Genomic DNA, 14,745 nt, shown 5'->3' with positions numbered 1-14,745 from the left:
CGCATTCGTGACAGGTGTGTAGGATGGGCATTCTGTTGCTAATGCTGAGCAATGACTCTAAGGCTCCCCAGCTGAAATTGCAGAGTAGACTCTAACCAAAGTACATCCGTCAGCTATGCAGACCGCATGAGCCAAACTATTAGGTGCCCATTGAATCAGTGACAATATTGATCAAGCCCACACAGAATCAAATACTGAAAAAAAACCTGACCTGTTAGTTTTGTGGGCACAGCTATAGAAGACTTGAAACTCTCAACACGAGCTTTTCGTGACCTGGATGACTGAACCTCAAAGGAAAGGTTCACATTTTTTTCCAAGTCTGTCTTTAAACAATAAACAAAAGTCAGGTTCCCCCAGGCACATCGCAACTGAGACAATTCACACAGGGAGATGAGATGCTTGTATTGCTGATCGCTTCATCTGCATTCACCGTCGCTGACACAGATGTATCACGTTAACAAAACGAAAAACATGGGGTGGATCCTTATCTCTCTGTTCAGTAAGGATGAGACATGAGCTAGGGCCCAAGCTTTTAAAGCCTAATCCACTAGCAGCCCTGTGTCACATAACAGTGGCGGCTTACACCACCGTACAGACGCAGCCCCCACTGTGATTGAGTCTAATAGCTAATATCACCTCCCAGACTAAATGCAAAGCCATGGAAACAGTAATCATTTCTATGGTGGGGAATAGAGTAATAGATTAGTCCCTCAGCACCTGGCGCATCAATCATCATGCTTGTACTGAAGTCTAATGGCTCTCACTGCCTCTGTCTGTCTGGATACAGGGATTTAATTGCCCACCTCACTCCCAGGGTCGATCATCTCCTGGATTGTCTAAATTCGTTTCTTCACTCTGGATTTGAGCAGGGTTTTTAATCTTAAGGAGAAACAGCATTCTCCTCCCCGTGAGGTGTGTACTCACTTACGTCGTCTCCTTTTTGGGATGCGTGGAGCGCCGGGCTTCTTCAAGTGCCTGGTGGGTGGGGTTTTGGTACCCCACCCTACATATGGTTCTGCCCCATGACAGCATCATTTTTCGCTGATGGCAGGAGACAGGAGTTGCTGCTCTGGAGTCCCCGAAGAGAAACGCATCCAACCAAAAATTATTGTCAGACAGCTGCTCAAGACCCGGGCCTAAAAGTGACGTGAGATGGTTCATGGGAAGGCTCGCTATGATCGCTGACCACAGGCACAAGAGGTCATTTGAGAAGTTTAAGGAAACTCTCTGTGAGATGCCACATGTGTAGTGTACACCTATTATGTTATTTCTCCTTTTGTCTCCAGACAGATGCAGTGAACTGCAGGATGTTTTGGTGCAGGATGTGTCAGGGCTGGCACCCAGACGCACACTCCAGGAGCCGATGTACAACATGGAAGGGGAGGAATGTTTCATGAACTTTAGTTTCAACTCCTCAGCTGCTCATTCTTCCTCTTTTCTGCTTCTCAACACAGGTGGGACACCAGTGTCAGTTTGTGGTTTATGAGCTTACAGCCATTTAAATTCAAGGTGAATCATAGGCCCCCCTGGGGCGGACTTTGTCTCCTCCTCTTCATGCTGGTGGTTTGGCGTGAGCTGGTCCTCCTCTGTACAGTGTCAGGCCTGAAGCCAGACTCATTCTTCTCAGTTCGAGGTGTCTCAGTAGTCTTTCAGACCTGCCTCCAGCATAGGAAGTGATTTATAGACCAATGTTTCCTGTTGTTTCTTGTAGCACCACTACAGCGCAGATGGGTGTGTCGAGTATTATCAGGCTTTGTCATGTATTCTTTATATATCCAAAGTAACTGGGTTTAAAAGAGATTACAAGAAATTAAAGAACAAAAAAAAAAAAACAGTGGAAATGTTTTGTTTTCCATCGGCTAAGTAAAGGACGAAATAAGAAGAATACAGAACTGTGCAGCTCCTGGTTTAGCAGATGTAATCCCCTACACAGAACAAGATGTTCAGGTCAAGATGTGACTTATATAATTACTTAAGCATGCGTGGTCCGGTATATTATTTGCATATAGACACCATATTCTGTATTCAAATCTTTTTTTCATTGAATTATTAAACCAATCTTTTGTCAGGCACAGTCAGACAGGTGGGGCCTGAGTAGGAAGCTATAGCCGCAATGCTCATGTGAAACAGAAGATGGTAATCCTCCAAAAAAACCGAACCATCGGCTTGTCATTTAAATAAAACAGTACTCCATGATGGTTAGCCATTTTTTTCAGGTTGTAGCTGCCCAGATGAGTGCACTCATTTCTTACATGCCATACTGCTTCATACGTTTCTGTTTGCAATGGAGCTCTGTAACTAACTATGGATATTTATTACAGCCAAAAGGCTGCAGCTGTGAAAACACAAACATTAACTGTTGGAGTTATCACAGCTGGAGCTAACTGTCCAATTCAGGGACCAAATAAATGAAAAAAGACTGCATTTATGGTCACTCCTTGGATGGTGCTATCACTGTCAGTTAGCAGTTTTAGTAGTATTTTTTTGGACTTTGAAAGCCCAACTTTATAAGCGGAAAGATTGGAAAGATTTTTCTACAGTAGAATATGATTTTGCATTGCCCTTGCTTCATATTTTAAAAGAAAAAAGCTGTGCTAGCCCGAATAACCTATAACCTAAACATAACCATTTTATAGGGAAACAAATTCAAGGCTGGCTGTCAGGGCTTTTCCTGTAATTGCATATGCACCACTCCTACTTGAGAACCTTCAGGCCATCTGGAGCTTAAATTTGATTTTTGAGCACTTTGTTTTTTTTTTCCAATTTTCTCCGTGAACCTTTTATTGGTGGAGCTTCTCAGAGGCGGCGCAGTCTGAAAGTTTATGCATTAGACGCACAATTCAAAAGGGACTTACGTAGGTGGGAGTAGGGTTTGAATTACCTGCGATAGTTGGCCTGGGGATCCCTTGTCAGAGTTGAGAAAGTCATCTGTCCTGTCCCTGTTGCACCCCACCTATTGGCCTCGCTGCTTATTTAACTGACCCTACTCATTCAGCTCTGCACCCCTTCACACTGTTCCCCTGCAGTTTGTTCTTCTTTCCACCCCTCATGGCAGATGTGGTCTTCTCCCTGCAGCCCTGAAAGCCTTCATTTTCCTGGTGAGGAGGCACTTTATTTAAAACTTAAAATATCAAAGGTTTTGTGAGCAGTCATTCAAAAACCAATATGTATGCTAGGGCTGCGTAGCACTAGAGCTGCGAAACAGGGCCCTACTTTATCATTTTGTGTTGACTACCTCGAGTCATACGTCATCCATTTGAAATGAACCACCAGCAAACTAAAGCTACAGTTAGTTAATCTTTGTCATAGATAAGTTTACGTATCATTGCAGATAGAGAGCCACTCATCCAGTGGATTATTGTTCTCTTTTATTGTCAAGATAATGCAGTTGCTTCATGGTAGCATTAGAACGTTGTGTGAAAATTGAATACAGATGACTAGATTATTTGAGAGATAACTTGAATGTCTTCTCAATTTGTTTCCTCTGTCTTTGTGTGCATTTTTTCACCCATGGGTAACAGGTTATGTGTTTTATGGTGGGGTGGGTTAAAGTTTAATGACTTTGTGGTAGTTACTATTATATTTAGAACCACAGTGAGCCTATAACCTATCAACTGCTGCAGATCGCAGCAAACGCACACAGTGAGCAGCCTGTTGCTGAGGCCCCAGGAGAAATCAAGGTAAGATAGAAAATTGTTTTACAGATTTGGGAAGGTTCATCTCAATCATTCAGATGGTACATTGTCTGAGGAAAATTTAATATGAGTAACAGAACGAGGACATGGATTCAAAACCGTATACATTTTCATTTGCACTTTTAATTGTTGAAGTAACTTTGTACTTGGTGATGGGAGAGATGAGAAGGCAGGCAGTAATTTTGAATAAACAGTTTTTGCGCTGTAATGTGCAACATAAGCTCTTATGCAGTGCAACTACTGTAAGTCCGTTCACTTCCCTGTTACATAATCTGGTTTCACTCCTTTGACAGACCAAAGAATCTGCATGACAGTAGGATTTAGGGTTTGGAGGTATTATTAAGCTAAAATACTCCTGGCATTTTCTTTTTTGTCTCATTGGCTGCAGAAAGCACAGCCAGGAGGATGCACTAACTGTCTCATTGTCAGAACATCTCACATATACAAAACTGCCTTGCAGTATAATGCATGATTCAGCCAACTTTACTTTGTTGGCACGATCATTTAGAGGCTTAGCAGAGACCTCAGGACACAATAAAAATATTATTTGTGTAAGCTACATTATTTTAAATGTACATTTCAAAACAGCTCATCTATTTCATCTATCTTTATTTGTGCATTCTGGCAGGCACATTTAGAAAGTAAACTCAATACAATATTTGACTTGAGGTCACCCAGAACCTCATGTGTTGGCAGGTATTGAACAATGTAAATTCCTACAGAGTGTTTGCTCTTCAGCATGATAAGCAGTGTGGCTTTAAGGATGTCAACAGGAGTGAGGTGGACTTACTTTCAACCTGGGAGTTAAATAATTTATAGAGGGAGGTGGGGCTATACTGCTGCCCACGTTGCACAGACACACTTGGCTGTACTTACCATGGCTACAGACTTTTGGTCTTGTCGATCATGGGGGCATCACTCGTAGATATGGTGCTGTTGGTGTTTGGGTGAATGTGATCTTGATTTTCTCCAAACTGACTTGAGTGACCTTCGTCTGTAGTGAAATACCAGTGCATCACCTACATTAGACCAAATTACTATACACTATGAGCACTCTTTATAAGTGAAATCTATGTATTGGATTTTTTTAAACATTTATTTTAAGCCATTTGTGTTACTCCAGAGGTTTTTAAACTGTGAGGCGCGCCTTTCCAATGGGTCACAGAACACATAGATGCAGCTTCCTGGTAATAAGCTGAGGTATGGATTTAGCCCTTCCAGACAGGAAGCTATCACGGAGTCAGAGAAAATCTCTCTGGTCAAATATTCTTAGCTATTTATGCCAGTAAAAGAAAATAGTATTGCACAATAATAATACGTGTCTTCATTTTTGGGAGAGTTGAACAGCTTTCATCATGCTGTTATGAATGCTGTCTGCTAAACAGTTTTCTGGATATAATTTGTAAATACATTAAGTCCACATAATGTGACGACACATCTGAAAATAGGTTTGACATTAAACTGACTGCTACTTTTTCCCAACAGAAGGAATCTTCAAATTTCTGGACATTTATTGATTCAGTTAATAATCCATATGCTATAATATGCATCCTTATTATAATATTATATCCCTATTTTATAATATGCTATTTGGTATGTAATTCTTGAGGTTTGAGTTTGCAGTGGGTTTGCTTGTTTCTGATTTAAATTTTTCAGGTGAATTTTCATGTTTTAAGATACAAATGACATGTTTTTTTTCTCTTGACAGGCATTAGATAAATTGTTTATTGTTCCTGAGCTATAAAAATGGTCAAGAAGACAATAATTGTGGCACTGGTGATACTCCTGTTGGCATCGGTTGTCACTTTTGTGGGGGTCTTCTTCGGTGTGGGGAGGAGGAAGCACACAAGTGAGCTAGTGTACTTGAAGGCAGCTGTGGCAGCAGATGCTGGGCCGTGTTCAGAGGTCGGCAGGTGAGAGCTCGCTTCCACAACTGAAGATACTGTAGACAGACTTGCAGTATACATGCATGCAAACCTACAAAATAAACGCTTTTGTATACAGCCATAACCAGGCATGTACACTCAAATGTTCTCCTTCTCTCCTTGTATTTGTTTTAATTAACTTTACCACAGAGATATACTGATGAAAGGGGGCTCTGCAGTAGATGCCTCTATAGCTGCTCTACTGTGTGTTGGAATTATGAACGCCCACAGTATGGGCATCGGAGGAGGACTTTTCTTCACCATCTACAACGCAACAACTGGTACATTATCACATACAGTACATGTCCACCACAAAGTCTTCTGTTGTTTATATTCCAACTGACACTACAAACCCATATAACTTCCTGATTATCCGGATCCCACATGCATTTCATGATTTGCAACCTATACACAGGTAAAGTTGAGACCATTGATGCCAGGGAGACTGCACCACGCAATGCAACACGGGACATGTTTGGGAACAGTACAGATTTATCCCAGAAAGGTAATTTTCAATGGCAAAAAAATGTCATGTTTAACCTTTGCTTTCAGTCTTGGAAATTAGCTCAGGGAGGCTGTGGTTAACATGATTATGAAGGAAGATGGCATTGTGATATTGACAGACAAAAGAAAGATAAGTGTTAGAGTGTATATCCTCAAAGAACTATATCAAACTCAAAGCTCAGGAAAAGTAGAAATAAAAACACTTTTTGAGCAGAAATTGTACCAGTACTGCAAAATAATTTCTCAATAACTTAAGAGACAATAATATAAGGCTCTGTTTCCTTGGTTTCCATGGTTGGTAGGAGGGTTGTCTGTTGCGGTACCAGGGGAGATTCGAGGTTATGAGATGGCATACAGACGACATGGTAAACTGCCTTGGAAAGACTTGTTCCAGCCAAGCATTAATCTTGCAGAAAAAGGTTTTCCTTTGGGCAGGGCACTTGCCTCTGCTCTGTCCAGAAACAAGAAAACCATCATCGAGGATCAAGCTCTATGGTGAGACATAAACCTGAGGCATCTACCCAGTTTTATAGCATAAAATCAGTGTCTGTTTGTTTGAAAGTATTCAAACGGTCCTTTCTTCTCTTTCAGTGAAGTGTTTTGTGGGAAAAATGGTGAAATCCTTAAAGAAAATGAAATCATTACATTTACCAAGCTTGCAGAAACCTATAGGAAAATAGCTGAAGAGGGTCCTGATGCCTTCTATGACGGACAACTGGCTCAGAACCTTGTGACAGATATTCAGACAGCAGGTAGTATTTGATAATGTCCAAAAAAACCTCATACATTTTTTTCAAATAGGGAGTCTTCATATAAGTATATATACATATATATATATATATGTGTGTGTGTGTGTGTGTGTGTGTGTGTGTTTGTGTGTGTGTGTGTGTGTATGTATTGCATTATATTGAACTGAATTGACTTTAAAAGATATATATATATATAAATAATAGGAATAGCAAGTTTCCACTTTTATGATTTATTGTTAAAAAAAATCGCAAATTGAGTCATCTTTTTGATCTAGACTTTATTTTACATTGAAAACAGCTACTTGTGTTACTTTATTTATACATATACATATTATCATTATCATCATTATTCCGTCTGCCATTATCACTAAAAGTAATTTGCTGAAATGACTTCAGGATATGTAATTCAATATATAACATTCACCTCTCTGTGTGCATCTTATTCCCATGGTGAGGACAATTTGTATTTCCAGTTGTGTCCAAGTGTGCATTCACAGTGTTTGTCGATCCGTGTTTAGGCGGTATCATCACAATGGAGGATCTGAAGGATTATGAGCCTGTCTTGGATGAGAACCCTTTAAGGGTGAACGTGGGGGAGTACACCATGGCTGTTCCCAATGCCCCCGCTAGCGGTCCTGTGCTCTCGCTGATATTAAACATCTTGAATGGTAAGCCCTGATGGTTTGTCCAAAAAAACCCTGAGTGGGAGAGAGTGTGCTTTAATGTGAGCTGCCTTCACTTTGCCAGTCACTCTCACAGAAAGGACTCCCCTGTGAGCAGCAGGTTGATCTGCTGATCTACACTTAAAATAAAAAGCTTTGTTGACCTTGAGTTACCTAAGAGTAGCTTAGAACTACATTGATCTGTCATTTCACTATAACAGATATCATTTAGGTTGTTAACAGTATTTTTTGAAACAATGTCCAATAATGTCACAAAAATGTCAAAAAAACAACAGCATCTGTTGTTCTGTTACATAAAGCGACCTACATACTGTATGTTTACGTTTGCTGACAAGCGACCTCTTGTGGTCAGGTGAATAATGAAAATTCTTTTTCAAAACAAGAAGACTTGGTGGAAAGTGCTGCCCAACCTCTGGTCTAACAGGCAACACTGGTGTTTTTAAAGCACTATAATGTTTCCCCAACCTTTAGGCTACCGAGTAGTTTTTAGGCTCTATGAATAGCAACATTATTAGTCAGTCCACCAGATTGAAAATCTTAACAGATATTCATTTATCCATGAAATTATATGTTCATGGTCCTGAGAAGGTGAACCATAATGACTTTGGTGATCCAACCCTGTATCTAGCATCACCAGCATGGCTACATTTTTAAATTATCCAGCAAAAAAATCTCACTCTACTGTCTGAAGATTTCCACCAGTTTGGTAAAAGCATTCACGGTTTCTAGATGCAGTATCCTAATGACTTCAGTGATTGAAGATTTTCAATCTGATGGCCTTTCATCTGGTGTCACCAACAAGCTGAAATGAGTTGTTCAGAGTAAAATGTCTCAGAGACTATTGGAGAGATTGCCATGAAATTTGGTACAGACATTCATTCACCACAGGATGAATAATTTTGGTAATCACACTGGTGAATCCTTGGAGTTTCCATTTTGTGCTGTTGTGAGATCAAAATTTGAATTTGTCCAGTCCTTTGGCTCATGCGCAAATATCTAAAACTGATGACATTCCAATCAGCCTTCGCTGTACTTTTTGTTTGGTACTAGTTAGAAAACGCTAGTATGCTAAGATGCTAAACTAAGAAGGTTGAACATTTTAAGCGTTACCTGCTAAACAGCGTGTTAGCATGCTGATGTTAGCATTTAGCTTAGAGCAGAATGGCCTCACAGAGCTGCCAGTGTGGCTTTGGACTCCACTGACAAAGATTTTTCCCCAACTCAAGCCCAACATGACATATGATACCATAGACATGACAGTTCAGACAAAGCTCATATGAACAATTTTTGTAATGGTCATGTGGGTCGTCTCCGAAATCACTGACAAACAACCTACTTTGACATTTAGGTAGTGTGACTCTTTGGATTGTCGATGCCGACACAAACAGATGGTGCCTCGAAATGACACAAAGCAATAAGCCACTAAAATATTATCAAGTTTAAATTTAACCTCCTCCAATTTAGAGAATAACCGAGGGACCTACTCTATAACCCTGACACAAGGGCTTTTGTTTGACTGAAGTAATTAAGATCCAAAGACAATTGCTTACTGTGTCTTTACACCTGAGAGGCTCCAAGTCTGATCAGCAAAGTTCATGAACATGTTATTACTCAAATTGTTCCTACCTTGGTCTATCATCATTTTCATCATATAATCATTTATAATTTCTGTGGGCACCATAATCTATGTGATTTAACTTTCTCCTGTCCAATTGGCTGCTTATAAATTTGTAACAGAAAATCCAAACTGTACATGTTGAAGACACCGTCTCTCTGCTCTTGAGTAACTTTTCAGTACAGTGTCTGCCTCTGAGGATTAGATGAGAAACTTCGTTGTAAAGTAATTAATCTCCCTCAACCTTCCCTTTCCTCTGACTGACCACCCACTCACTGTGGCCCCCTGCCTCACATACTAACACTAATCTCAACAATTTACCTCTAATTGGACACAGTTGAGTAGTTGAGGCTTCAAGCACACATTTCAGTAACTGCCCAAAACTTTCATCCTGCTAATTTACCCTGACTCCTTTCTCTGTCCAACAGCTGAAACCCATCAAACCAAAACTCTCCAATTCCCAGAGCCTTTCCCCCAGATTCCCTTTTTGGCTGTCAGCTTAGGCTAATACTCATGGCCTGGTCACAGCAGCTTTTAGACTAAATAAAAAACACTGGAACTGGCTGGGTCAAGTCCATTTTAGCTGTCTCCTTCCCTACCTGAACAACCGGCTGAATGAAGACAGATGAACGAGGGTTTGGTTTAAATCAAATTGCTGATGATTGTTGTATTTTCTACAGGGTACAGCTTCACCTCGGATAGTATGGCAAGCAGTGAGAAAAAGATTCTAACCTACCATCGCATCGTGGAGGCCTTTCGCTTTGCTTATGCAAAGAGGACCTTACTTGGAGATCCAGCGTTCCTCAACATTACAGATGTAAGGTCATGGCTTAAAACTCATTTAACAATTAAATATATGGTTTTAGTTTCTGGGGAATCGCACAGTAACCTTTGACATGTTTTAAAGGGAGCTGTAGTGTGATACCACAATAGGTGACAAAGTCAGACAATCTCAAATTTACTCCACAAAGGTTCACATAGTGGCTTTAAAGGTATAATAAGCAAATTTTCCAAATTAAAATGTCTAAAATGACTGGACCTATGTTATATATTTTGTTGAACTGTTTACTTACACTATCCCTAATGTTTTAGGCCATTTTCAAACCTAGGGAAATCTGTAATTTTAGTCAAAGTAACGGTCTGTTTCATTTGGTCGCCTGTCGACGGTGTCATATCCACTTTGTGCATGCATCACCGTTTTGTGGTTGTCTGCCAGAGGTGGTCAAAATGGACTTTTTATCCAGTTATAACCCACATTTTTATTATATACATTTTAGATCTTCATCATTTTTAATGAAATATTTTAACCGGATGAACTACATGACGATTTTCAACCTGAGACAGTTTTAATCACCTGGTCCGTTTGTTTTGGAGAGGAGTACATCCTCTGCGGATAATTCGGCTCCCGTAAAAAACCTCCTAAACGTTTAACACTGACCGGATATGCTAAACGGGAGAAGCTGACTGCAATGACGGCAATGGTGGTGAAGACAACAACTCCCATGATCCCACGCTAATTCACAAGGTCACCAAACTCCGTCTTTTGTTACTGGTTTGATTGAGAGACCCCTAGCAGCAGAAAATTACATATTGTTTGTTTAAATAAAAGTTTTTACAAGGACAAATACCATCTAACAATTACTTTACATTATTGTTTGAACCTTTTTTTTTTTTACATCTGCAGATTTTGAAGATTCCAACCCTGTGTCCAACAAATTACATGTATATACTATTAATGTGTTTTTCCATTTACAGTATGTTTTGAATGGGAACATAGTTGCCGCCTAAATACATACAATACATGTATTCATATTCAGCCGCTGTGTCGAGTGTAGTGTGGTAATGAATAACCTAATCTGTATATCTCCGATATATTATAATAATAGTAATATTTCTCAGACCATGAATCAATACTGGGATTTTGAATCATTTTTCTGTTCCACTTTCTCCCCCCAAAGCTGATCCAGAATATGACTTCAAGTTTTTATGCCGATGAGCTCCGTGCAAAGATAACAGATGAAACCACACATCACATGAACTACTACGAGCCAGAGTTTTACCTGCCTGACAACCACGGGACCTCACATGTCTCTGTAGTAGCAGAAGACGGAAGCGCTGTGGCAGCCACCAGCACGATCAACCAATAGTATGACCTCCTAACTGGTCCTGATAAATATCATTATCAACATCAGTTAGTATGTATCTCTAACTCCCCTGATATCTTCATGGTTATTTTTTTCCCGCAGTTTGGGCTCCAAAGTCATGTCAAGATCAACTGGGATACTTCTCAACAATGAGATGGACGACTTCAGCTCCCCGCTCATCACAAACGGCTTTGGAGTGCCTCCTTCACCGAACAACTTCATCAGGCCAGGTTAGATTAAGACCAACACAAACATAAACACATACACACACACACACACACACACACATATACACAGAAACATACATAAGGAGCCTCAAAAACAGTAAAGCTGTAATATAGATTGGCTTTTCAGCAGTAGGATGATTAAAGGTCACGCAGAGGTCAGAATGGTAGTAAGTATGTTTTAAGCTTTTAAATTATGTTTTTTGTACACTGAGCCCACAAATACAGAGTCGATCAGATGTATTCACCCCTTTTTATGTTATTTTACAGCAAGAAATCAAAGTAGATCTAATGTGGATTGTTTGACACTGATCATCAGAGTTTTAAACTTACATCACCATTAAATTCTATTAAAAGGGAAAAGGCCAATGTCCTCTATGTGTCCAACCATCCTCTTTGATAAAAACAACAAAGTTAAGATGGTGGTTGGAGGCTCAGGAGGAACGAAAATCACTACTTCCATCGCTCAGGTAAGACACAAGCCACAGGCAGAAGCTGATACAGCTGCTGTAGTATTGTATAAATTAGTGTAGTGTACTACTGTTAAGTATAGTGACAATCTTATTCACTTCTTGGCTGTTTAAATAATCTTTGGCTGAAATATCTGCTGTTTTGAAGGTGATTCTGAACGCACTGTTCTTCAACTACGATCTGAATAAAGCCGTGTCAGATCCAAGGCTCCACAACCAGCTGACTCCCAACACCACTGTAGCCGAGCCTGACTTTGACAAAGTGAGTGTCACACACAGCAAACAATGCTGATATATATGACTAATAGCAGGGCAGCACGATGTGTAGGGAGACAATCCTTCAATCCAAAACCCTGCAAACACTGAACCTCTACACTTCAGTCAATACTGGCACCAGGGACAGTGTTCATTATATTTACCTTCAGGGATGTGTATTATGTAACAAGGAGAAAAATATTTCAGCACTGCTATGGTAATAGTCTAATTTGTGGTCTAGCTAAAAATAAAGCTATATTCTTATGTATGGTTGCCATTTATCACAAAATAAAGGCAAATACTGGCTGAATTTTATATTAATATAATTAATTAATATTAATATACTAATATAATTCACATACATCAGATTTTCTAATCAGCTCCCATTGCTGAGAATGATTTTCACAGGCAGACTTGACTCAATATCAATTCCTAAAATAGGTGTCATTCCCCTTTGTCAAAATGAGTGTTGCATCAACAGGCAGACCCGGATAAACTTATCTTTTTCAAAGCCATTCCATGTCATATCATCACATTCTTTAAATACATGTCAGAATAAGTATATATTATTCATTTTTACATATACCATATACCACATCTACTCAGTTTCCCTTATTCTGCATGGAGTCTATGTGTTCTCATATACGCTCCTGTTTACAGAGCATCCTTGCTGGTTTGGCATTAAAGAACCACGAGACAGAGGTTCTCAAATCAACAGGAGCTGTGGTGCAGGCGGTGGTTCGTCATGATGACGGACTCCACGCGCAGTCAGATCCCCGCAAGTGGGCGTACGCTGCAGGGTACTGAGGTCATAAACACACCTCTGATTATGGAGAGAGACTTTAGCTGTGTGAGCCTTGACCCCAGTGGTAGCTGAGAGATTAGAGACTTAATAAAGAACCAGGAGCCATCGTAAGCTGTCTCGGGCACCAATAAGTTCTCTCATAAAATTAGAATAATGCTCATGTACTTCATAACATGCAACTCAGATAAAAGGACATGGACGCAATGACAACAAAGTGCCTCAGTCTGCAACTGATTCTGAATATTGACTCTTATGTCTGCTCTATTTCTGTGTCACCTCATCTTTATATATAATTAAGAAATGCACAAGAGATAGGTATTATTTTAAAGTATAGCTTTACTGTCATTAAAGTTTTTAAAAGTTGAAACTGAAATAAGAAAACAGAGATACCTTGAAATGTTGACATCATTACTCACTGCAGAAACAGTATTTTGTTTATACTGTGTCAGTCACAAATGTGTATGATTTCTACCTATTTATAAAGCACTTTTGTAAATCAGCAGCTGTGTAAATCTGTTTCCTGTTGTTGTTGATCATTAAAGACATGATATGTGACGTCTACAGTAATTACTTACAATTACAATGGAACTTAATAAAGGAAGTATTCACAGAAACAAAACCCAACCAAAACTAACAGAGAAGTCAAATATCAATTTTCAGTCATTTAAAACTTTAACATATTTCACCGCGACTGCTCGTATGAGGTGACAGCAAACAGAGAGAGCAGGCAGGAGCTGTTGTTAAAATAAAGGGCAACTGTATAACACCTCAAGGACAAACAGTCCTACAGCACATACTTAATGACTTACTGTAATTTCCAACAAACCAGAGTGCAATGGCCTGTAATGACCTCGTAATAACATTACAGCTGTTGCTGCTCACCGTCACCACTGGGATTCAGTGCTCTTCTTTTCTCAGCTGGGATACAAATGTGTTGCATAATTACTGAAATGTATAAAAGTGTACAATTATAATGCCTTTATCAGCTTTTTGCTGCAAATGATTCATATGTTATAAAAACAGTGATGTAATACACAGTGGTCTGGAACTCACAAAACGGACCAGACATATATTTATTTTAAATTAAATGAAGGACTTTGCCAATGTGATTGGATTATTTATTTGATCATTTCCAGCATCAATTTTTTTTTCTTTTTATATTTGATCAAATATATGCTGCAGATGCTTTTTTGTTTTTTTAATTTTTTGACCCACTGATGGTGCTAAATAAAAAGTAAAGTGATCACAAAAGTGATACAGTGAATCTCTGTACAGCATTGAATTGCAATCCATCCAATAGGTTTTGATGTATTTTTCGTCTGGAACGAATCGGTGGTCCGACCAACCGACAGATGGACGTTGCCCTCCCTAAAGCCACGCTGCTTGGATGGCTAAAATGATATTTTGTAGAAAAACATGTATGGGAAATAGAACATGGATATAAGATATGCCTCTGCTTTTGTCGTTTTTCTGACAGAGCACATTAAAATGAAACACTGAATGGTGCATAGTGTTTGTTCAGGCAGAGCACTGGAGTCAGGCTTGCATTGGCTTATTTGGCATCAGCTGTGTCATTCATGCTGCATGCACGGGCTGTGTGGCCACCAGCTGACCAGTAATGTCCAGTCATATTCAGGTGCACGGTGTAGCCGTTGTAACCTGTCATGTCTCGCCGT

The 14,745-nt window shown here is 39.7% G+C and overlaps 1 protein-coding gene across 1 annotated transcript; it reads left to right on the top strand.

Moving 5' to 3' along the window:
• The first annotated feature begins 3,402 nt into the window (after nt 1-3,402).
• ggt1b (gamma-glutamyltransferase 1b) lies at nt 3,403-13,271 on the top strand. The gene is made up of 13 exons (XM_040157696.1): nt 3,403-3,680; nt 5,404-5,608; nt 5,771-5,901; nt 6,036-6,125; nt 6,427-6,619; nt 6,716-6,876; nt 7,392-7,541; nt 9,852-9,988; nt 11,130-11,317; nt 11,418-11,545; nt 11,897-12,009; nt 12,158-12,271; nt 12,925-13,271. The coding sequence occupies exons 2-13, from the start codon at nt 5,442-5,444 to the stop codon at nt 13,069-13,071; spliced, it is 1,719 nt and encodes a 572-aa protein (XP_040013630.1). The 5' UTR covers nt 3,403-3,680; nt 5,404-5,441; the 3' UTR covers nt 13,072-13,271.
• The last annotated feature ends 1,474 nt before the right edge of the window (nt 13,272-14,745 follow it).

The sequence above is a fragment of the Xiphias gladius genome, chromosome 20 (assembly GCF_016859285.1).
Source record: "Xiphias gladius isolate SHS-SW01 ecotype Sanya breed wild chromosome 20, ASM1685928v1, whole genome shotgun sequence".
Classification (NCBI taxonomy): domain Eukaryota; kingdom Metazoa; phylum Chordata; class Actinopteri; order Istiophoriformes; family Xiphiidae; genus Xiphias; species Xiphias gladius.
This window is presented reverse-complemented; position numbering and strand designations above follow the sequence as displayed.

What these genes read in the sequence shown, in the direction of transcription:
- ggt1b (XM_040157696.1), top strand. Translation starts at nt 5,442, where the DNA reads ATGGTCAAGAAGACAATAATTGTGGCACTGGTGATACTCCTGTTGGCA. An exon ending in CCGTGTTCAGAGGTCGGCAG is followed by an intron (nt 5,609 to 5,770) that starts GTGAGAGCTCGC and finishes ACTTTACCACAG; the next exon opens with AGATATACTGATGAAAGGGG. An exon ending in GATATTAAACATCTTGAATG is followed by an intron (nt 7,542 to 9,851) that starts GTAAGCCCTGAT and finishes TATTTTCTACAG; the next exon opens with GGTACAGCTTCACCTCGGAT.